The sequence below is a fragment of the Aplysia californica genome, unplaced genomic scaffold (assembly GCF_000002075.1).
Source record: "Aplysia californica isolate F4 #8 unplaced genomic scaffold, AplCal3.0 scaffold00358, whole genome shotgun sequence".
NCBI classification, from domain to species: Eukaryota; Metazoa; Mollusca; class Gastropoda; order Aplysiida; family Aplysiidae; genus Aplysia; species Aplysia californica.
The window spans coordinates 640,207-663,431 of NW_004797628.1; the positions used below are offsets into that span (position 1 = coordinate 640,207).

General features: G+C 39.7%; 2 protein-coding genes across 3 annotated transcripts in view; both read left to right on the forward strand.

The window, feature by feature from the left end:
• Positions 1-7,465, forward strand: part of LOC101850185 (RNA-binding protein 45) — a 29,626-nt gene extending 22,161 nt beyond the window's left edge. The window contains exons 12-14 of one of the 2 annotated variants that reach the window (XR_004858780.1): positions 3,872-3,950; positions 4,497-4,609; positions 7,124-7,465. The gene's annotated coding sequence lies outside the window, so the exon portion shown is untranslated. Of the gene's footprint in view, positions 1-1,274; positions 2,515-3,871; positions 3,951-4,496; positions 4,610-7,123 lie in introns of those variants that run through there. The other variant, XM_005103101.2, reaches the window with a different exon arrangement.
• A 6,226-nt stretch (positions 7,466-13,691) lies between these two features.
• The window catches only part of LOC101850659 (sepiapterin reductase), an 11,499-nt gene continuing 1,965 nt past the window's right edge, over positions 13,692-23,225 (forward strand). The window contains exons 1-3 of the mRNA XM_005103103.3: positions 13,692-14,336; positions 18,135-18,287; positions 20,449-20,580. Of these exons, the coding sequence (XP_005103160.1) occupies positions 13,808-14,336; positions 18,135-18,287; positions 20,449-20,567 (801 nt within the window). The 5' untranslated portion in view covers positions 13,692-13,807 and the 3' untranslated portion in view covers positions 20,568-20,580. The remainder of the gene's footprint in view (positions 14,337-18,134; positions 18,288-20,448; positions 20,581-23,225) is intronic.

Consider the following 23,225-nt stretch of genomic DNA (forward strand, 5'->3'; position numbering starts at 1 on the left):
CATTCGTGCTTTCCGCCCGAAGACTTTGTTGAGTGTTGGTTATGTTTATAGCAGATGATATATGTGGCACAGTGATTTCCCCACAACTTTTCGGTTTCTTTCGTTTTTCTCAATATATTGGTGGTTGCTTGAAGCACTTTGTCCAATGTGCTTGAACCTGTTAGCAGAGACCTGTAATTACAGAAATTGAGGGCTCTTGTGGCCAAGAGATAAGGTGTTCCCCTCTCATTCAAAAGGTCCCAGGGTTTGAACCCTGTCAGAGCCAAAAAAATGTTCTTACATTAAAAAAAAAAATTCCACCTGGACTCTCCTCTCTTTTACTCCTCTTTCTACTGCTGCTCCTGGCTCCTTCTTAATGCTGTCTTTCAGCCACGCCCCTCATCTTAGGATAAGTAAGGTGAAACGCCTAGCCTTCTCTGAAAAAGGCTAAAAATCTTGGAGGTCCGATGTGCAAGTTGTGCACGTCAAAGCTCTCTTGGTGGTCCTAAAATCGCTAACAGTAGGCTTTAACCACCACCTGGGCAAAATTCAAAATAAATTCCTACCAAAACTGAAAATACTCTAGTCAAAATAAAAACGTAAAGAGTATTATATTCGAAATCAGAATGTAGTTGTCTGAGGGAAAGGAGTCCACCAAAGTAGGAAAATACCTCACATACGTAAAAATTAGTACCACTGCACCACAAGTTGAAGAACCAACAGTCAACTACCCCTGAGATCTGGCTGGGTAATGCAAAGAAAAAGACTACAGAAATGAATCAGTCAGTGCAGCGAAAGTCGTAGTAAATTATTACATTTTTCATACATGATGTTGTAATGCTTGAATTGAAGACTGAAATGTTGAAAGCCAATATAAAATGCCGAGGGTTTGGAATCGGTATATTTTTATTCTAATTCAATTGTAATGCCCTTTCAGAAATCAGAACGATTGCCCTCAGAGTCAAATATGTTGTTAATCATTGTAAAATGAAATTTGGGCTTGATCTTTAATTTTTTTTTCTGGATATATTTCAAATTTTTTAAAAATAAATTTTAAAAATTTTATATTGAGAGTAGAAGATCAGTAGAGGGGAATTACTGCTTTCTTTGTTGCTTTTTCTGCTCTGGCCTCACAGGGCCGCTGCATCACTAATGTCCTTTTCTCCAGTCTTGTTCTGTTTCAAAAAATTGTTTTGCTTGACACAAAGACTACATATCTCCTTGCACTTGAAACTAACAGAAAGAACATTACTTGATCTATACATGTCTTTTTTTCTTCTCAACCTTTGTAACAGGTGACTGACAAGAAGACAATAACCAGACATAACTCATAGAACTGGACCAATGAGATTGAAAACAGACCTGCCACTGGACAGCCGTGACCTTACATAACATTCTTGAAAAATGTTTTCTTTTACCGAGACAGCCTGTATGGCGTGACATGAACGTTTTTAGGACTTCATTGCACTTTCTTTGCTTTCAAACTGTTTTTCATTCGGTGTAGTTTTTACTGTTTGTACCACATTTATGGCTTAATCTCATAGATGAAGACGGATGAATAATATTGGTCCTCTGCATTTTTTTGTTGGGGTGGAAGTGAAAATGCTAGTGATATTGAGACCTCAGAAATGATAAATAAATACTAATATAATCTAGCATGAAACAGAATCGCTCATTCTTGGAAATTATTGATTCCACTCAATAGTTGTTGCACCAATGGGTTTCTTTTATTTTTTGTATTTCTTACTTAAGAAATATTGTCTGGAAAACTTTTGTTCCCAGGGTGTCTGATATTTTCTGGCTACTAAGAAGAATTTATAGTAAAACAACAAAATGTCTTTATTGTAAAGTAAGACCTGGTTCTTTATTTAAAAGTTTGTATGGTCTCTTTGTCTTCAGGATCCTCTAGGAGTGTATCTAAATTCAAAATTGAAACTATCTCTGGTTTTATCTTTTCCTCAATAGAACAAATTTGTTTTGTATTCCTCAGTTAATTTGTGAGTACTTTCTCTATGGATCGATAGTGGAGCAAGAAATATGATTTTTATTAAAATGTCAAGAAAGGTACCATATTTAAATGATTCTCTGGTCCACTTTTCCAGTTCATCTTTGCTATGAGTCATTGCGATGTACAACTACTCTTTCCTCTCTCTTGTGTTTATTAGAATGATGACAATATTGGAAAAATTGGAGAGACATATAGGCTACTCCTTAATTGGTGTAAAGAGTGGAAGATGTCACATTTTCTAAAATAAAAACTCCTGACTTGAACGTATTTGTTTAACTGCCAATAGCAGTTTGAAATTGATGTGTTACAAGACTTGAATGAACCGTGACAATTCTCCACTACTTTCAGACATATGACGTTTTATGTACTACTTTTTTTCTTTTTTTTTTTTGTTTGTTTGTTTGTGTTTTAATAGTTTTCTTATATATGTGTTGTCTATGTCATCTTTGGAGATGTTAAGTGTTTTTATAATGTTGCGCTTCTTGTTTGGTTTTGCCGTCTGAACGCCAATAAAGTGTTGTATCAAGTTTGCTGACTTCTCTAATGTTAATGTGGTAACAAATTAAGATTTTCGCTCTTCTTTGTTCTTTATTCCTTTTTTGGGTGAGTTTACAAGTCACTGAAGACTGAAATTAATTTTTTGCTTAATTTCTTCAACCTCTATGATGGTTGCTTTAACAAGTGTTAAATCAAAGAGTGAAATCTGATTTTCACTGAAAGTACCTTGCTTCCAAAGTCTATTGACATTCATAATTAATTCAGTCAGCTCACATTTGATGTCCTTCGGTGATATCTATGTATTCATAGCTGACTGTTGATTCTCTTTTAACCTAGTTTCTGTGAATGTAATGTTTATGAGAATATTATCTTTTGGAGCTGCTTGGAGAAACAAGATAAAGATCTCGGGGGGGAAAAACGTCTTCTGGTTTTTACGTTGACTTTGTTTGGTGACTGGATGACACTTAAGCAAATGCTACTACTCAGTTTTGGGACCAAGTATTCCCTCTTCAAAGTGATTTGTCAAGGAGTTGACTGTCAACAAAAGTAGATCCAGCTGGCAAAGGAATAGTTGCCAGAAACATGACAATATTGTAGGGGCAGAGAGAAAGACGATTTAGTGCACCATAGCCTTTGAGAGCTGACTGCTATAAAGGTAAAGGGTGGAATAGTTGCATTACAATTGCAAGTGTTTACCGAAGGGTAAGAGACTTGTTTTGCTGGGGGGGGGGGGGGGTTAATGTTGAGGGGTTTCTTTACATTTTAGCAAAGTTTTTTTTTTAATGGCATTGTTAATGCAGTGCTCATCTCTGGTAATGTTACTTTGTATATGTATACGATGCTTGACAACAGTAGTAATTCCTGAAATGGCTGACACATGGACTGAACAAGCTTTGTGACAGAACGAAATTAGACAAGACTGTCACTGTTCTGACGACTGAGGTAAGCATGTCTTGTGCCCTCAGTTTGACTGTTTTGTAAGGAGACTGTTAAATTTATTGTTACCCTAACCCTGTGGCCTCTTTTTAAGTCCGTTAAGCTCCAAGTTTTAGAATATATTGAATGTTATAGGAGAAGGATGGGTTGTTGGATTTATGTTGTTTCTGTACCTTCTGTGTACGTGTATCTTTTTTAATGAAATATAGTGATCTTTTCGTGTTGTATCTTTTTTTTGCAGCCCTGGTTTATTAAATCATGTGTGCGAGTTGCCGCATTAGATTTGATTCTAATCTTAAATATGTTGAAACTTCTAGAGAATAAACCGGGTACTTTTTATTTTTATATATATATATAAATATTTGACAGATGGTACTTCACTTTGTCGCATTGAATGTTTACTCACAGTATGTCTTTCTTTTTTCTTTTTTTTCCTTTCAACTGTGACAGATGAATGAGAAGAGGTTCTCCAACAACAGATTGAACAAAGCACAGACTGTTGATGTGGAAACCTTGCATTTTCTACATGGTGAGTCTTGGGTGAGCTGGTTATTATTGGAAAATAAAGAAAGATTCGGTAGAAGTTTGTAAATACTTTGTAGATAACTTTACTTTTTAAAAAAGGCCTTGGAATGACTTGTGTTTTTAATTTTGCTAAAGTTGTGATAGCTTTTTAAAAAAAGCCACCAGGGAACAGCCTTTTCTATGTTTGTTTCAGTTGTGTAAAAAGACCCCAAAGAATAATACTGAGACTAAGATTTTTGTCAGGGGGAGGGGTTCCACTTATTTGATTGAAGAGCGTTGTTTTTATTTAATTTAGGTAACATTTTGTTGACTTGATAATCACTTATGAAGTATATTATTGTCATGAAGTGAAACTCAATAGTTATACTGAGCTATCACAAAGCAATATCATGAGATACAAAGTCATAGCAGTCATTTACTATGCTCTTGCTGTTCATGGTAAATTGTAGAGCATATTCCATGATATTCTTATGTACCTTTCTGTGTGTTGTTATGCCATAAAATAACAAGCAGAATAATATATTTATTCACTTACCATCTCGTTTTCCAGGTCAGCATGGACTCTGATGTTGCTGTGCCTGGAGCATACAAGGACATAACTCTGGAAAAAGGCTTTGTCTTTCACTGTCCCTTTGCTCAGTTGGTGAACGCTGACCTTTACTGGTATTTGTTTTTGTGAATTTTTTGGGATTATGTGAGTTTGAAATAGGTATGGGAAAGCGCATTTGCTTGAATTGAGTAATGGGCAATAAAGGAGGAAAATCGATTTTTGATAAAGGCCCAGTTCCATTTTTTAAAATGATTCTTGAATCATTAATTTTATTCACCCATATTTACAAGTATTTGGGGGGTATGCAAAAATGTATTTCACCTCAAAATAAGTACAGTGGAACTCGGGTTCAACGAGGTCGCTGGGCCTGAACTAAAATCTCGTTGAGTCTGAGTGTTCGTTATAGCAAACATTAAATTTTGTGTAGATAATTAGATTTCTACAGTTCTACAGACACTGAACAAGTAATGTATAAAGAGAAGTAACAAGTGGTGCCTGAAATGCCTTCATATTTTGAGCTGTGTAAATAAAAGACCATTTCGTTCAAATGCACGCCCGTGTCATCTCGATTGTTTGCCATAAAGTTGTGTTGCTGTGAAGAGCCTAGCAATCATACGACAACTTTTGATTCCATAGACCAGCGCACAATTCAGTACGTAGATCTACGTCAAGACTAGCTTATCATTGTAATAACGATCAGGTGCTGGGGGGGGGGGGGGGGGACTGTAGTGCATTTGTATCTCCGACGTTCCACGCCCAGTACGCTGTTGCCGCCTCGGCACAGTCTCACGTGTGCAGGCAGCCCATCCGACCCCGACACACGCTAGAGTAGACACGTGTGAGTGTCAACAACGCATGTGTTGGTGTGAAAAAAGGCGGCTGATTGGTTGCATGCAATTGCCTAAGTGGATAATGGTTCACGGTGCAGGTACAATGGGTGGTTTCCGGGAATAGATCATGTTCGTTGTTAGCGAAAAATGAACAAAGCCGCGTCTGCCGGGGCTGTTCACCTTGGAAGCGACCTCGTTGAATCCGGGCTTGCTGATTTAAGTGTTTGTTGATTTTAAAGAAGAACAAAACGGGGGATCCATCTCCATTCGCTGAATCCGAGCTCGTTTAATCAGAGTTCTACGGTAGTGATTTATGTTTGAGATTATGCCCTGTTTGTAAAGGAAAGTTTTCCTAACCCTATCCGTACGTCTTGTTTTACTATCGTATCCATACGACGTGGGGAACCCTGTGCCACCACTTTCCAAAGAGGAAATTTACTTGTTTATCCGATCCGTATGCTTTGCTGCGGGACTTTGCACAGCAGTCTGTCAAAATGATTTTTTGAGAAAACTGAAAGTTTCAAAGGGATCTTCGTACTAGAAGTATTCTAAAATGTGAAGAATACAACCCATGGGGTACAAAATGATAGGGTCAAATTATGATTGTCAAAAACTATTTGCAGACCGCCAAGTGCTCAGATAAAACTAATTTTATCCTGTCGAAGTAGCCAAACCCATTCAAAAGTGGGCTCTGGTGGCCTGGAGGTTAAGGTGTTCACCTCTCATTCAAAGGTCCGAAGTTCGAAGGTATCGACGGAAAAATTTTCTTCTCTATAATTGTCTCCTTTCACCTCCTTTCCAACGCTCTAGCAATGTTCTGTCGTCTGCCTTTGTCTTCACTTTTTGCCTTCACCCCGTCACCTCCTTTGCCTCCTTCTTTGGGCTCTTGACTCTTTCTGCAGCCTTTCTACCGCTACTCGCTGGCTCCTTCTCACTGCTGTCCTTCAGCCACACCCCCTGATCTTCTAGTAGGAAAGATCTACACCTAGCCTTCTCGGACAAGGGCGAAAAATCTCGGAGGTCCCATGTGCAAGTTGCGCTCTTTATAGGTCCCTTGGTCTAATATTGATCAGTAGGCTTCCACCGCCACCCGAGCAAAATTGGAAATTTCTTACCAACTGAAAATGTTTTAATGTGTGCGGCGCGTTCGTATGACCTTATATGCAGTTGCGAGCGCCATAAAACAATTACCAAAAAGAAACCCCCCCCCCAAAAAAAAACATTAGTTTGCTTAAATTTTACTTAAAATCTTATTTTTCTCTTGAATTCTGTTTCGGTCCGGTCGTAAATAACTTGTATGCACATTTTAATTTTGTTTTTATGTATGCAATATTTCTGGGACTTTTCTTAAATGACATTACAATAATTTACTAAAATGCACTTTCATTTGTACATGGTAGTAATAGTACTAGTTTGTTTCCCATAGTCAGTTTGTAACCCAATTTTTGTCTAGATGGGTTTTGGAGCCTCCTTTTTTTTGTCCCATAACTCCTAATTTTTAAAATATTTCAGAGGAAAATCCAATTTTTGGTCATGGAGTAGTTGGCAGGTCTGGGTTTGTATGAAGAGTGGTTTTTGTCTACGCTATTGTGTACTTTTATAATCTTCCTCAGAACTGATCTGCTCTATAGCACATGAGATCTGCTTCATCAAAACAGTATTTCTTGTTTTAACAAATCATAGAGGTCATAACTCACGCAAGCATCATAGACATTTTTCTTTTCTATCTCTTTTAGTATTTGTGCTTGTTTCAAATGAGACCCTCGCCTAATATCAGCCTTTTATTTTTCCATACAGGATTTTCACCAGCTGCCTCACCATTCTGTGTGATGTCTGTTCAACAGTAACAGAAACACAGAGTACCCACTGTCCAAGAGCACTGTGCAAAGCGATGGAATGTGCACAGACTTGACATTGTGTTTAACATATGAGGAGACGTTTTTTTAGTTTATTAAGGTTTTACGGCACTCGCAACTGCATAAGGTCATATTTGGCCAAGGGGTGGATGTCCACAAAGAAGTTCAAATGGAAAATCAGGCTTTCTCTGCTCACATCTCTAGCCTCAACAGCACAGTCTGCTTCAACTATCAAGGCCCCCAGAAATATCAGTTCACAAGGAGTGACAAACATACAAAAGAAGTAAAGGGAAAATGATGATAGTAAGGATTGAGGAAAGAAAAAGCAGCTGTTTCTCCTATGTTGTTCCTGCACAGTATGAGCATGATATTGATAAATCAGCCCATTTACAATTCTACTGTGCATAAGAACATGTTAATATTTTATCCTCCCCCCTTGGGAATAGCCTAAAGACAACTTCAGTCAGTAGCACTGGGGGGCTGGCTTTCCATACCATAGGACTAGAACTGCCACCCACTTTTCTCACTATACGAGATATGTGTTACCTTAATATCATTAACTTAACCCCTAGTATGTTTCTTGTCACTGAATAGCCTGTTCTTTGAAAAAGATTTTAGAAGTCATCATTGGAACCTAAAATCAGTTTCAGATTTTGATTATATTTCTTGCAGAAATTAAAAGAAATAAATGACTGCTAGTGTACTTCACCTACCCCTTGCATAGTTACCATGTTATTTGTTATTATAGGTAATGAAGTTTGGATAGTCATTACAAGACTGTAAGTCAAACTCAAATCTAAACAACCAGAAACTACTGTTCTGTCAAAAAAAAAGTAAATTCAGTCAGATGTGTCAAACTTGGAACTCGTGTGACTTGAAGGCATGAATTTTGGGAAATGAGGTCTATATTCAGAGGAACTCGGATTCAACGAGGTCGCCGGGCCTGACCTAAAATCCCGTTAAACCTGAGTGTTTGTTAGGGCAAACTTGAGGTTTTGTGTAGATAATTACAGGCACTGAGCAAGTAATGTATAAAGAGAAGTAACAAGTGGTGCCTGAAATGCCTGATATTATGGGCTCTGCAAAAAAAAGGCCAATTCGTTCAAATGCACACCTGTGTCATCTCGATTGTTTGCCAAAAAGTTGTGTTGCTGTGTAGAGCCTTGCATTGGCAACTTTTAAAATTTGATTCCATAGACCAGCGCATAAATTCATGACGTAGATCTATGTCAAGACTAGGCCTAGCATATCATTGTAATATTGATCAGTTGGGGGGGGGGGACTGTGGCGCGTTTGTATCTGCGGCGCTCCACGGCCGGGCCGATGGTGCGCACACGCGTGCAGGCCGCCTGTCCGACCCGGACACATACTAAAGTAGCCACGTGTGAGTGCCAACAACGCATGTGTTGGTATGAAAGAAGGCAGCTGATTGGTCGCATTTAATCGGCTAAATGAATAATGGTTCACAATGCAGGTGCAATGGATGGTTTCCGGGAAGAGATAAAGTTCGTTGTGGGGGGAAAAGGAGTGAAGCCACGTCTGCGGGGGGAGGGGGGGGTGTACACCCTGGAAGCAACCTCGTTGAATCCGAGCTTGCTGATTTAAGTGTTCGTTGAGTCCGGGTTATTGTTATTGATTTTAAAAGAAGGGGGAAAATGGGTTATCCATCTCCTCTCGTTGAATCCGGGTTCCACTACTTTTTTTTAAAGACCTGCTATTTATATTGCTTGCAGTTGTCGTTTGCTATGCTTCCCTTGCCTGTTCCAATTCCAAGAGTTGATGAGTCAAGTATTTAATCTTCTCTGATACTGAAAAACATGGAGGTCCTGTGCACCCATCTTGATGATAAATGACCCCATGACAATAGTAAAGTTAAGAAGAAGAGTAGCCTGCTGAAACTGGTAGGAACACCATGAAAAGTGAAGATATTTCGCTTAGTAAAACCAAATGGTAGTCCAGATGACTATAATAGGTACCCAAGTTCAACTGCCATCCTCTTTAAAAATAGAGTCTATTCTACTCTGAGAAATAAATGGGTTTTATTACTGTCTACCACTTATAGTTATAGGGCTGACTAGTCAAGTGTTACTTCATTCTGTTTCTCTTATACCCGTGTTTTGGCTGGACGAAGAAAAATAAAGCTATATATGATTCTATGGATGCCTTCTTTAATTTTGTTGTCTAAGTTCTAAAAGAATGTATCACTGAGGTTATTTTTACGATGTATTGAGTAGGTCTACATACTTTTTCTTGGACAGAGTCATCACTGACTTGACTTGTAACGTGACAGTTACTGAAAAGAGACGTCAAGAGTCGGCCATCTGTGGTGTTATACGGTCATAATATTAATATTATATCACTACCCCAGTGCTTTCTTGTCACATCTCCATTTTTAATAACAGTGAAAACCGTTCATACTAATTGATGTGTGCGAGCTTAAGCAGATGACACATTTTCACTGTTACTGTTAGAAAAAATGGAGAAACGACAAGAAAGCACTGAGGACGCAATATGTTTAAGCTCATTGCCTTGCACAAAAAGATAATTTGATTCCTACTAGTCTTTACCATCATTTTATTGACCATCTCAGTCTTTCTGTTTGGACATTGTATCCCTCTCAACCTGAATAAGTCATGACTTTACAAAGCAAAAGCTGCCTGCCTCCTAAATCCTAAATTATCTAATATTGTATCAATTGATGTGTGAAAAAGGAACTTAACTACAATCGCTGATGTATGTTGGACTTTTGCAAAAGAATTGGACATGATATCATTTATCAGGCAAAGCTTAGGCGTGGCTGTTTTGTTTTTCGGGGGGGGGGGGGGGGGGGGGGGGTCACACGGGGTGTTTTCCTTTTATTACATTTTTGTACACAATTACAAGCTAGAAAGATAAATTATGATTGTGAACTCTATTATTATAATAGCCAGAGGTGAGATAATTCTGGCCTGACTCAAGGGATTGTAGCATCTTGGTCCATAAAACAAATCACCATGCTCAACCCACAAGCAGCATGGTGCATCTGGATTTATACATAAATCCGAATAAAACATTCTGCTGGATCAGAAGCCAGGCTATAATACAGTAGAAATGACTAATAATAATAATAATAATATAATATATAACATTTACATAGTGCATTTCCAAAAATAGTAGCTCAATGCGCTTTACATTGGAATAACCATTTTTCAAAAACCTTTCTTACTACTTCCTTTCTTGTCATGCAATATATACATTAATGCACACACACACACACACACACACACACACACATACACACAGACTATTTTCATCCAGACATAGGAACAGAACAATATAATGAAAAATAACGTTAAAAGCTTATGAAGGATAGGCCTGTAGGAACAGAAAATGTTTAAGATGTCTTTTGAAGCTATCAAGTGTTTTTATTTGTCTTAGTTCCATGGGTGATCTGTTCCACATAAATGGACCAAGATAGGAGAAAGATCTCTCTCCATATGATTTGTATGATTTTACAGGTGTCACAAGTAGGGTGTTATCGTTTGATGATCTTAGGTTTCTCCCTGGCTTATATATACTGATAAGTTCTTGTAGATAAAAAGGAGCAGTTTTATTTACACATGACGCAGATTTTAGACAATATTCTTTCTTTTACAGGGAGCCAATGCAATTCTTTTAATAATGGAGTGACATGGTCTCGTTTTTTAGATCTTGTTATCAGTCTAGCGGCATTGTTTTGAATGACTTGTAAACGATTCAAATATTTGTTGTTCAGACCTGCTAGGAGTGAGTTACAATAGTCTAATCTAGATAGGATAAGAGATGTTACCAGTGTTTTTGTGGTCTCTTCGTTTAAGTACTTTCGAACTAGGCCTATCCTTCTCACTAAATCTCAGCTGAAAATAAAGGGATTTTGACAGAGATCCTACAAACGAGCCCATTGATAAGTGGTGGTCAATATTGCGGGACCTTACAGGAATCTCCCTTTTTTTCCTATGTAAACTCAATTACTTATGCTTGGATCGGGGCAAGGAAAGTTCCGAAGCAGGAGAGATCGAGCGAGCTCTAGCTGGGGGTGGGGGCCTGTAGGCGGGCACCAAATGCCAAACACGGGCAGTCAGCGATGCGACATTGTGACTGGCTTATCCAGTAATGAGTGAGGTGGGGCAGGCGGTAGACCTAGAATAGGCTAGAGAGAGATGGTGCGGAGAGACTCCTTACGTGAACCACTCCAAAAGTGATGTAGATAGTAGATCTTAGAAGTAGAACATGACTATAGCGGTGCCCGCTGCTGTGGGACCTTACCGGAATCCCCGTTTTATGCAAAACTCAATTACCTGTGCTCGGGTTTAACGGGGCAAGGAAACGCCCGAACTTGGATAGAGCGGGGGAGATCAAGCGAGCTCTAGCTGTGGGGGAGGGCTGTAGGCGGGCTCCAAACAGGCAATCAGCGGTGTAGCGTTGTGATTGGCCAGTCCAGTGATGATGAGTACATGTAATACGGGGTGCCCACTACAGCTGGATTAGGCCGATCGCCTGAAACTGAAAACAAACACTCGAGGCGATCGGCCCGATCAGCCGACCCCATCCGTAGTGGGCACCCCGTACATGTATAAGGTGGGGGCAGGCGGCAGAGAGAGAGAATGTGTGGAGAGAGATGCGTAAACGTCTTCAGGAACCAAAAGTTCCGCTATAGCTAGCAGCGTTCTACTGTTGTATACGTGTGTAACGTGTCACGGCCCTTGTCGACGTAGGCCTACATGTGCAGTAGTTGTTGTTTTTTCTCTTATCCCGAACCCTGTCAGTCCTCTGGTCACCTCGAACCTGTCACCACATAGATTAGATCTAGACAAAAGCGTGTCTTTAAAAAATTAAAGCTTCGCGGGCTCCGCTCCAGCCTTAAGGTCATCAAGCTACATGTACATGTATCTTGCAACGCCAGATAATTTGTCGGCAGACTAGAGTGGCGTGAGAGTGAGGGAGATTATCAGGGAGCCAACCAATGGGTTGCGAGTGGATGGAGTATGGAGGACGTCACTCGTAGCTCCAACTTCTTTACTTTCCTTCATGTGTTTCTACCTGTCCTATTATTATTCCCAGCGATAAACTAAATGACCTATATTGTGTCAGTATACTTCCCTTTACTCAAATGAGTGGATGCCGTGCCCTGTGTATAATGTGTGCCTCTGGCGGCCAGTTCACTGGTGGTGTGGCGGGGAAAATTGGTCGCTTTTAAGCACAAGGGGGCTGTCCCGAAAAATGTTGTTTTGAGAAAATCGAAGGTAAAGTTTTTGCCCCTCGTTCGGTTTCTTTAAAAGACAAGGAGAGTTTTCTCTATTACCAAATAAATATACACACCAATGATATCAAACTTCTACTATAGGTATGGCATTGCCCATTTTTGGTGTAGGCACAATTTATGCATTGCACTATGTTTACGTAGTATAAAGGTGTTCATTTTCATACACTGGCAAAATCTAGCGGTAAGCGGGGCTGGCGGTATAATGATGTTTGACTGAACTTGTCTCTTCTTATGTCTTTTTATGATAGTACGTCATGGGCAGGGGCGGCTCGTGGGGCTAAAAAGTGGGCGTGCACAATTAAGCTATAGCAGGTTGAAGATAGCCAAGGGCATGGTAAATGGATTGTCGCTTTGATTTTTAGAACTAATTCTGTTTGTTAGCTAAAACTAAGCATCAGTTTCTTCGTCCTGCATTGGAACCGAACACTCAAGTAATAAACTTCACCACTCGACAACGAAACCATTCAAAGGCACAACTCACAGGACGCAGGACGGTGACTTACGTATGTCGCGTTCACCTCCCTCAGGTTCACTCACGGTCACAGAGTCTCTTGAAATAGTGGCAAGACAGTCTGAGGTCCCATTTTTCTTCTCCTTTATCTTTTTAAGATTAGTACATGTAAGAAAATTGTGAAGCTCGAACACAAAACACGGAATGGTCGAACTAATTACACCGCCGTAGAGGTCTAAAGTCAATGTCCTTTGATGTGCAACTAGATTTTGTTTTTAATTTTCTATTCTGGTTGTTGTTGGAAATACCTAGGATTCGTGGGCTACATAATTGACACTAAAAATTAATTAATTATATAAGACTAAAATTGGTGAGGTCAAACGGGTGCCCATAGCGGATGGGATCGGGTCGGGTCGGGATGATCGCCCGACTCGTCGCCTGAAAATGAAAACACACGCGTTTTTTTAAATATGGGGTGCCCATTCATTGGGGGATCGGATCTGATCGGGACAGTTTCCTAGCCAGATTGAGCACGCAATGCGGCTATAATATATTTAATTTTGTTGTATAGTTTATATCGTGGCACAAGCTGATCGCGCCCAACACGTCGCCTCAACTTTCAGGCGATGAGCGGCGAGTGGGGCGATTGCCCCCGATCGGACGGGCACCCCCGTATGAGGCAACGAGTTGGGCGCGATCGGCTTGTGCCATGACAGCCGCTTTGCACCCTCAATCTGTCTGGCTAGCGAACCGACCCGACCCGATCCCCCATTGGACACTGGGGGCACGGGCCGAGAAAGCTCAGCCGGCACGGGTGACAGGCAGGCACCCCGTGATCAGGGGCGAGCACTCTCTTCAATCAAACTCTTCTTGACTTCTTGAGTGAGTCCAGAATGGCAGACTCTATCGTAAACAAGAAAAGTGTGTGTATCATTACCGGCGCGACCAAAGGGCTTGGCAAGGCAATTACGTCGAATCTAGCTAAAGAACTTCCAAAGGGATCATTGTTCATTTTGCTGGCTCGCAGCCAGGACCTCCTGGATCGTATTTCTAGTCAAGTAAAGGAAAACGATGGTATTGAATCTGTATCAATGCCATTTGACCAAAGTTGTGCAGATGGCGAAACCAATAAGAAAATGTTACAGGATGCTTTGGCCAAAGCTGGTGTTGCAGTCAGTCAATATGAACAAGCCATACTGATTAATAATGCTGGAACATTAGATCATCTTGATTACTCACGAAATCTAGATAGGTTAGATGTTTCTACAGAGTATTTCAAAACTAATTTGAGTGGATGTATTACTTTAACTGCAACATTCCTTCAAGTCTTCAGAGCTCCAGATGTGAAAACCAGAGTTGTCGTCAATATTTCATCTCTTGCTGCGATTTCTCCAATGAAAAGCTGGCTGCTATATTGCATGGGTATGTATTTTAATCTGTTCTTCTAGCTGCGTCCTCAAGATTCAAGATGATTTGTCTTTCTTGGAATTAGCAGCCTGAACAATAAATTGATTCAGCTCAGCAATGCTGATCCCAACAATCGTCTCTGCGTGTCGCAAATGGGACCCTGCGTGGGGACTCTGTACAATTGCGCTCCTGTTGGTTTACATGACGGCCATTGTGGAAGTGATAGTGAAGGAAGAAGTTGTACGAAAAAGTCTGATTACCAGATTAGCTGTTTGAACAGTTTGGTTGTAGATTTAGAATCTGGAGTGTGTATTAACCCTGGAAGTGCATAGTAGGCCCTATATAAAGGGTGAGAGTAGGGCTACCCGGGAAGCGCGCTATGCTATATAGGGCTGACCTACTTTGACCAGGAAGCGTGCAGGCCCTATATAGGGCATAGACGCTGACCTTTTTCAATTGAAAATTTAGGTATTCCTATGTGGAAAATGACGTAAATTACAGACCAGGTCAAAGTTATAAATAGTGACCAATGACTTTGCAAGTTATCTTGACCTCGTAGAGCATCTCTTGGCCTAGATATCGGTCGACAAAGTGATGCGGTCCAGCTGAGCGACTATGCGCTACATCTCTTGTTCTGCTGTGCTAATGTGCAAATTGTTGAGTTATATATCGCGTTTTGCACTTGTTTACTTTTGGCTATTTATTTGATCGCTGATCATTTTTGAATGGCTCATTCTATCAGCTTTTAGAAAAGTCTGAAAAGATATGGCTTTATATGCCTTTTATTATCTGTTGATCTGTAAATGGTCAAAATTCAGTAGCAGGTATACATCTCTGGTACCTCAGCTGATACCGCCCCGCCATACCCCCATGTTTACAACCGATCGTCAGCTTTGGCGGCGGGGCATTTTTGATGAGTTACTTCCAGTGAAACGCTGCACAGTTCTGGGGTTAAGTGGCCCTATAGTGTGTTTCTTTCATGAAGCTACAGCGAGCACCAAGCACAACTCTTTGATTGGCCCAAATAAAGATGACATATTTCCCCCATTTATTTTTGTCGCCTTCCAGGGCTTCCCTCACCAGTTGACTAGATCTAGATCTCACCTTGGTGGGCCCGCTTTGCCGCTTAGCGTGCGATGGTCTACGTCTCTGTTGTCACTAGGTTTCATCGTCGACTGCTTGGGTTTTGGGCTGTGTGTGTACGTGAGTGCGCTTGTGTGTGTGTGTGTGCACACGCTTGTGCATGTGTGTGTGTGTGCTCACACACTTGAGTGTGTGTACGTACAACTTTGAGGAGAAGGTAAATTTATGAAACGAAAATTGCTGAGATTGTTTTTATAAAAGATTTATGACACAAAAATTAATATGTAAAAACAACGCAGTGTGGCTACGTTCACAGTGCCCTGAATGCAGTTTGCAGGCGCTTTTGAGGCTACGTTCACGGCACTCATCAAGCTTCCTTAAATAGACTGAGTGTCCACTGCCGGTCTAAATAAGCCGGTTTTAGTCAGTGACGACAGTGGTGTATATTTATTATTTTGGCCTGCTTCAAGCGTTCCATCCCATGAGATGAAGGAATGAGATTTCAGTATCTTTTTATATTGTTTATCTTTTTTATCTATTAAATTGTTGTTAAATTTCCTTATGAAGTCAGTCATGCAATGGAGAACTTTTTTACTTCAATTAAAAAGAAAAAAAAGAGAGACAGAAAGACCCCCCCAAATTAAAGTAAAAAACATAGGAAACATGGAACAACGGGAAAAAATCCTATTACTGCGTTTATTTCGGGTTTCACACAATATTGTTATTGTTAAAATTGAGAATTTGTGAGCTTAATAATGTACATTACAATACCACGTTATTTCGAATATTAATTTGCCTAAACTTACTGAAACTTTTCTTGTACCCAGCATACAACTTCCACCTTCACTTCCACAATGGCCGTCATGTTAACAAACTGGACCACAATTGTACAGGAGTGCCCCTGTGTGCATTTAACTTCAATGCAACATATGACATGCGCGCTTACACTTTGACAAATTCCAGTGTATCTTGCAACACTCTACAGTAGAACCTGTGTAAGACGGCCACCCATCGTCACGGAGAAAAGTGGCCGTATAAGACAGGTGGCCGTCTTTGGCAGGACTGATCATGGTGAAGAGAACAAACCATTTCTTTCTGAGGTCCCAACCGAAGGTAGCCGCATTGTTGTTATTGTTGTTGTGGTTGTTTTTTCTTATTCTTTCTTTTGTTACTGCTTTTGTGCAAGGGTGACATTAAAACGAAATGTGTCAGACAAGGAGGGCCGATTGCTATGGTGAAACAAACACACGGGTTGCCACCCCTCAGAGAACAAGCGATGCTTCTGTCACAAGTTCATGTTGATGTCCATTGTTACTTTGTTTCAGACTGGGTAAACAGTGACCACTCATCTCACTTACGATCTGTGTATGAGTTCTGGGCGGGGCTTAAAATCATGGGTTATGAAGGATCACACGCTTACGTCACCGGCAGCTCAAAATTTGTTACCTATTGGTCAACTGTGGGAGGGGCCTACGCAACTTGATCGATTGGAGGGACTACCTAACAACAACGACAGGTGATTTGATTATGACGGCTCGCCCACAACGCCAGGGGCTAATGCATGGTTTATGACAAAACGTAAAATGGAGTCACTAAGGTGGCCGTCTAAGACAGGTGTTTTAATTGCTTGGTGTGATAGGGATTGTGTTTTAAAATATGACGGCTGCGTTGGACAGGTGCCGTTTGTACAGGTGGCCGTGAGGGCAGGTTCGACTGTACTTCAATTTCATATTGCCCCACAGCAGTTTAATTTTCAAGGTTAGTTAAGGACACGTTTGGTTAAGCAGCAAAGAGAAGAAATGCCTCTAGCTGTGAGCCCTGAGCGGTGCTGATAGTTTGGGTGGTATGGTTGTGAAATCCTACCATTGTTTGATGTGAAAGTGCTGAAGTGGCATGCCAGAACGAAAACTTTCCTGGGTAGTCAGAGATGTGAAATTAATTTGACCACTGTCTGCCGCCCTGATCATATATCCAACTGGGAAAAAAAGTTTCTTGAATTGTTATTACATGCAGGGGAGGGGTTGCATTGGTTCAATCATTTCTGTTTTTAATTGGCCAAACAGGGGTTGTATGAGATGTAATCACTGGAGGCAATGAATAAGTAAGACTGATGCTTACCATGATCAGAGAGGCAAGGACAGCACTTGAGAGGTTTGAAGTTTTGACCACTGCCTGCCGATGGGACCGACGACCCTTGATCCCACCATGTATGGGTTGGCCCTCTGGACCCCTCCCCTCTGAATTCCTATCCAAGATGGAAAATGTCTTCTAAAGTCAAAATTCTTTTCTAGCTTCCTTGTGATTCCGTCTTGGTACAGGTTCAAAGGTATCCAGCCAAAATACAGATTTTATTTTTTTAAAAATTAATTTCCTGACATTTTTGTATATTATTTTTATGTAAAACCCATTTATCAGAATTTCTATAAGGAAAGAAACCCCAACAGATTTAGGTCTATAACCTAAACACCTACAGATTAATTTAGAATAGGTTACACCCTGCTGAACATGAAATCTGCTTGAACACGAAGAAATTTTCTGGTCTTGTGAAATTAATGCTTTTAGGATTTTACTGTACCGCTTTATAATATTGGCTGATCCTATTTTATAGCATTTTGATTTTTTCCTGAATACATGATGACAGTTTGAATAGGAAAGTATTTTTTAAGTCATTGATTGAATAATATTTAATATTGCATTGTAAAATATTTTTGTTCATTTTCTTTTTCACAGCTAAAGCTGCGAGAGAAATGATGATGAAGATTGTTGCTGCTGAAGAAGAGAACACCAGGACTCTGAACTATGCTCCAGGTCCTCTAGTCACTGAAATGACCACAACTGCCAGTGACAAAACTCAAGATCCTGAGCTCCGCAAGTGGTTCACAGGTAGAAATTATGCTTTTTGAAAAGATTGACTTGCCTGTTCTCTCTATAAACAGAATTTTGTGGGGAACGGGATAAAACATTGTTTTACATTTGTTGGTTTTCCTATGATATTCATTTCATTACAAGAAAACTTCTTCTTTTGGGTTTTTTCCAAAATTGTTCGTACTCTACTTCATAATTTACACTTGTTAAAAAAAAGTTTTCAGTTTTTTGGGGAGTACAATATTTCTCAACCCACACAGCCTTGTTCAAGACATTTTCTACTCAGAAATAGCTCACCCAAGGCCCAATCACAACTGTTACCAACATAGAAGTTGGTTACATTTATTACTGCCAATATCACTGTTAAATTTTCTGTTGCAAATGATTTCCTAAATTCTGATTGGAGGAGCCTTCAATTGGTGTGTGGCTTGAAAAAAAATGAGCCACATATGATAATATAACATATGTGAATATAGTGGATGGAAATCATGCATGCTGTGCATTTTAGTTAGTGTAATTTTTCTTATGTGATCAATCTCAACATCAAGTTGAAGACCTAAACTATTTGGGAAGAGACATACAGGATGCGGCTCCCATTAGTTTATTTGGTTTTGCTTTTCAATATAATGCTGACGATCCCATAGATAATGGAGGAAATGTTCAGGCCTACCTAGCGTCCTTCGAAAGACGTCATTATGGACGATATGAAAGTCTTCATAGCTGGTACAAAATTTATACTATTTTTCTGTCTTTTATGGGTTCCATTGTTTGATCTTGTTCTTCTTGACTGAGAAAAAATAAGCTTGAAAATTGACAGGTCAACTTCAATTTGATATCTAGATTCAATTCTAGTTTTTGTTTTTTCTTTTGATGGTGGGGGGATTATCGAAATGCAACCTTATCTGACCGATTCCGATTCCATACAATTTTCTTTCATCCTAGGACCAATTTTAGACAGTCTGATCACAGTTATCTTCTGCAGTTGTAGGCCTACTGATCATGGGACTTGTGCGTAGATAGAACCTGAAAGAGCCAAGGGCCTACTCCTTGGATTTCCAGGATCATGAGCTGTGACTTTTCCCACATACTGGAAAATTTTCTCTTAAGTGATGTAGAGGGTCACACACTATGAAAGCCAAAAGCCGGCCTTTTAAGGCAACCCCTTTGTTGGAATTCACTTGGGAAAAGGAAGAGAAGAAGACCAAAGAACACTTTATGCGAAGAGGTGGCACATGATACAAGGAGGTAGGGGCATATGTGGGAACAGCTGTGGAAACTAGCCCAGGATTGAGATGGGTGGAGTACTCTGGTTAGTGGCCTATGTTCCAGACAGGACCCTTGGCCTAAGTAAGATGTAGAAGAGGAATATGTACAAGAACTAGGATATAGGGATTGCTACTTCAAAGTGAATCCTCTTGTTAAAGAGTGCTTGCAAAATTTTCAATCTTCATATTTGCCTCAAAGAGACCTCACAGATGATGAAGCCACCTGCCCATTCAAGGGGTGTTTGAGTTTTAAGGTATAGAATCCCCTATGAAGCCCTGTCAGTTTTGATAAACTTGACACCTTGTGTGAGTGCTCTTCAGGATACTTCCAATATTTTAACTTTTATTGAGCTCAAACTTCTCCCCTGGATAAACCTGCTGACGCAACAGGCATGTCGGACACAGCTCGGTCCATGGAAAAAAATTGTTTATGGACTCACGGAAAAAGCAGGGTGCTTAGGCAAAGGGTATCATTTATCCATGGACAACCACTATAACACATCGCCAGCCGTCTAAAAGATGTTTTGGACATACACTCATAAAGCCAGCCCACAATGTGACAGGACAAAGCCTAAGACAGAACCCCCATTGGAGGAAAAAGAGAGTGGGGCCAAGATCCACCTGGGAGCAAGATCAACAGGCAGATCTCAGGCAATATATATGGGGCAGCTGGCTGGAGGAGGAGAAGATCGCCCAGAAAGGAGAAAGGTGGAGAGCCCTTCTAGGCGGCCTATTACCAATACCAGGGTAAAAGAGGCGAATCGTGATGATGAAACCCTAGAACACTCAGAAACATTTCATGTTCTTTACTCAAGTAAATCTCTCATTTCTAGTCAGTCCCAAGGGGAAATAATCTACATTCCTATTCAGGTCTGTAAGGACTAAGACTTAATGATTATTTTGTTTATTTTCAGAGCAAATTGAAAAGAAATCTCTTGTGGAGTGTGATGACTCAGCTCAGAAGTTGATTGCGATTCTCAGAAAGAATACCTTTGAGAATGCACTACACATTGATTACTATGATGAAATCTAAAGATACAGAGTTTGTAAGTTTGTTTTATCATAAAAAGTTTTCAAGTAAATCTGGTTCATCGTCTCATCATTATCTTCATCCTTTAACTTTAAGGGGCTCGACAAATATAACCCACATTTTCTTACCTACAACTGCTTAAAAAAACTATTAGTATAATCTTTTATTATGGGTGGAAATATTCAGAACCAACTATAAATTGTGTGTTCAGACTTGCTTGTAGCCATGGAAACAGCCGCCACTTTGTTTTGTAAACAATGGGTACATTTTTCATTCCTGCACCATTTCTTTATTTTTTTCATATTTAAAATTCTTTTTACTTGTAATGTGTTCTTTGCATGTAGTTACTAATAGCTGGCTACTTAACACATTACTACACCCTGGATCGCCCGCAAAATTTCCTTACGCACTCCACCCTAACTCACCCGGAACGGCCCTCTCCGACAAGGCGTCTTTAGAAACAAAGTCTCGCCTTAACGAGACTCTGGGACGGTGATTTTGTTTTACATCGTTATTGCAAAATGTTTCTTCTTCCATTTGATACCGAAATCAAATTTTTCAGGTTAGTAGTTTTAGTATTAGAGCCGATCGAAGTGCGATCCCGTTTCTGACACTTAAAAGGTATCTCAACTCGTTGAAATGCAACACAATTGAGTTTGAAAAAGGAAATGGCGATGAATTTGAGCAAGAACAAGCAATTGACTAATCAGATGAATCAGATATTGAAGAAAACGTTGTCACAAGAGTTTGGGGCGATTCAGATTAATCAGATGAAGAATTTAGATCTAGGGCCCGACTGCGAGGCTGAGAGTGAGAGTGACTGGTTGCACACCCCGATTTAATAAAGTTACAACATTTCCAACAGCTTGTACACACATAAAGTTATATTTTTGTGAAACTACATTCATTTCTCTTTTTAATGGGTTTTTTTTTCAGAATTTTTGGAATTTGTTTAGTATTTTAAATGTGTTTTTAAAACGTTTGTATTCAAGGGAGGTGGGTTCCTTCCCCTTTGCGTAGGATTTGGGGTAGACTTCCCGTCCAGACCATTAGGGTGTAATGTGTTAAAATGGCTATTTCATCCATTTTATGTAGTTTTCAGAGCTATTGTAAAAGTACAATACATTTTTTGAAAAAAATTCCACAACCTACTTTGAACAAGAGGCCATGAAAATTAAAATATTGCAAATGACAAAGCTTTGAGTAGCCAGTTATTTGTAGACACAGCTAAGCTAATAATAAGCCAGATTTTAAGGCTTTATCCTTGATAATTTAAAAAAAAATGGTGGAGGAAAGAATATTAAAATGACAGGAAAATATGAGTTTTGAGAAAAAAGCAGATAAAGTTGACAATTGTTAGTTGACACACTGCATACAGTGTAAGGACTCGCTTAGGACTCTTTTCAGAGTGTTTTTAGACATTATAGCCAATATATTTGTAAACTAGATTGATTCAAACTTTCAGAAAATGTCTCAAACCCAGTTTCGATATTTTACAAGAAAATTGAATCTCATGGGATGGACTTCAACCTGCAAGCCCCCTTAACTCTTTCTAGCTTCCTTTTTTTTTGTCTATCCTCTTTTTCCCTCTTCTTTGTGCTCAAATTATATCAACCATCTTTGTAACACTGAATCCATTTGTTTATGCCTTTTCACAGCATATTCTGTCCCAAGTTGTTCATCTGTGTGTATATTTGGCTCCACATAGGGCTTATGTTGTAGATAATGAGGTAATAACCACCACAAAAATTGTAAGTCGCTTCTATGATGTGGGAGAAAGAGTTTGAGATTCCTTCTGATTTATCATAAGATTCAGAGCTACACAGTGACTCCAATAATTGTGCAAATATGTCTCTCAAGGCAGAATTTCATCCTACGAATCTATTAACATGAGGGGCTGAGATGCAAAACCCGCTACATCCATTTAAGTGCTTTTGGGAAAATCAGCTTTTATTAATGCTGATATGCGCTAGAACATGAGTAAAAAGATTTTTGGTGGATTTTATGAAGTATTTGTTGGGTTTTGGCTGAAAACACTTTGTGCATCTGATAGCCGGTAACAGTGTGCATTTATTAGCAAATAATATTGATTTTTTTTCCAAATGTCCCTTAGCAGGTTTTGTATCTCACCCCCTCAAATGTAAAATATTTATCAGAAAATTATGTGAGATTGTTTTTATACGTTCATTTTCTACCTTGTGATTGCAGAGACATGTGTTGCTTTCCTGGCTTCATTCATTGTAGCAGCAATTGCTTTCAAAATACAGAGTACCTCACAACCAAAAAATTTTTGGGGTCTGACTCAGTATTGTTAAAGTTTAATTAATTTGAGGCTTCAGTGGCAGCAAGATGTGGCTGATAAAAACATCTTCAATTAATAATTCTGTAGGGGTAATTTTCTTTTCCTTGATGCCACTGCAAAAATGTGAATCAAGGACTAACTCAGACGAAGGCAGGGGCTCTCATGGCCCAGAGGTTAAGGTGTTGGCCTCTCATTTAGAATACATCATTTTTGCACCTTTATAGAGTATTCACGCCCAACAGGCATAAAAACAATATACATACACTCCTTTGCTAAACACCTGCCCAGTCTAGCCCAGTCTCAGAAATTGTCCCCAAATGGGCATTTGTTAAATTCTACATTAAAACCGATTGTCGCTG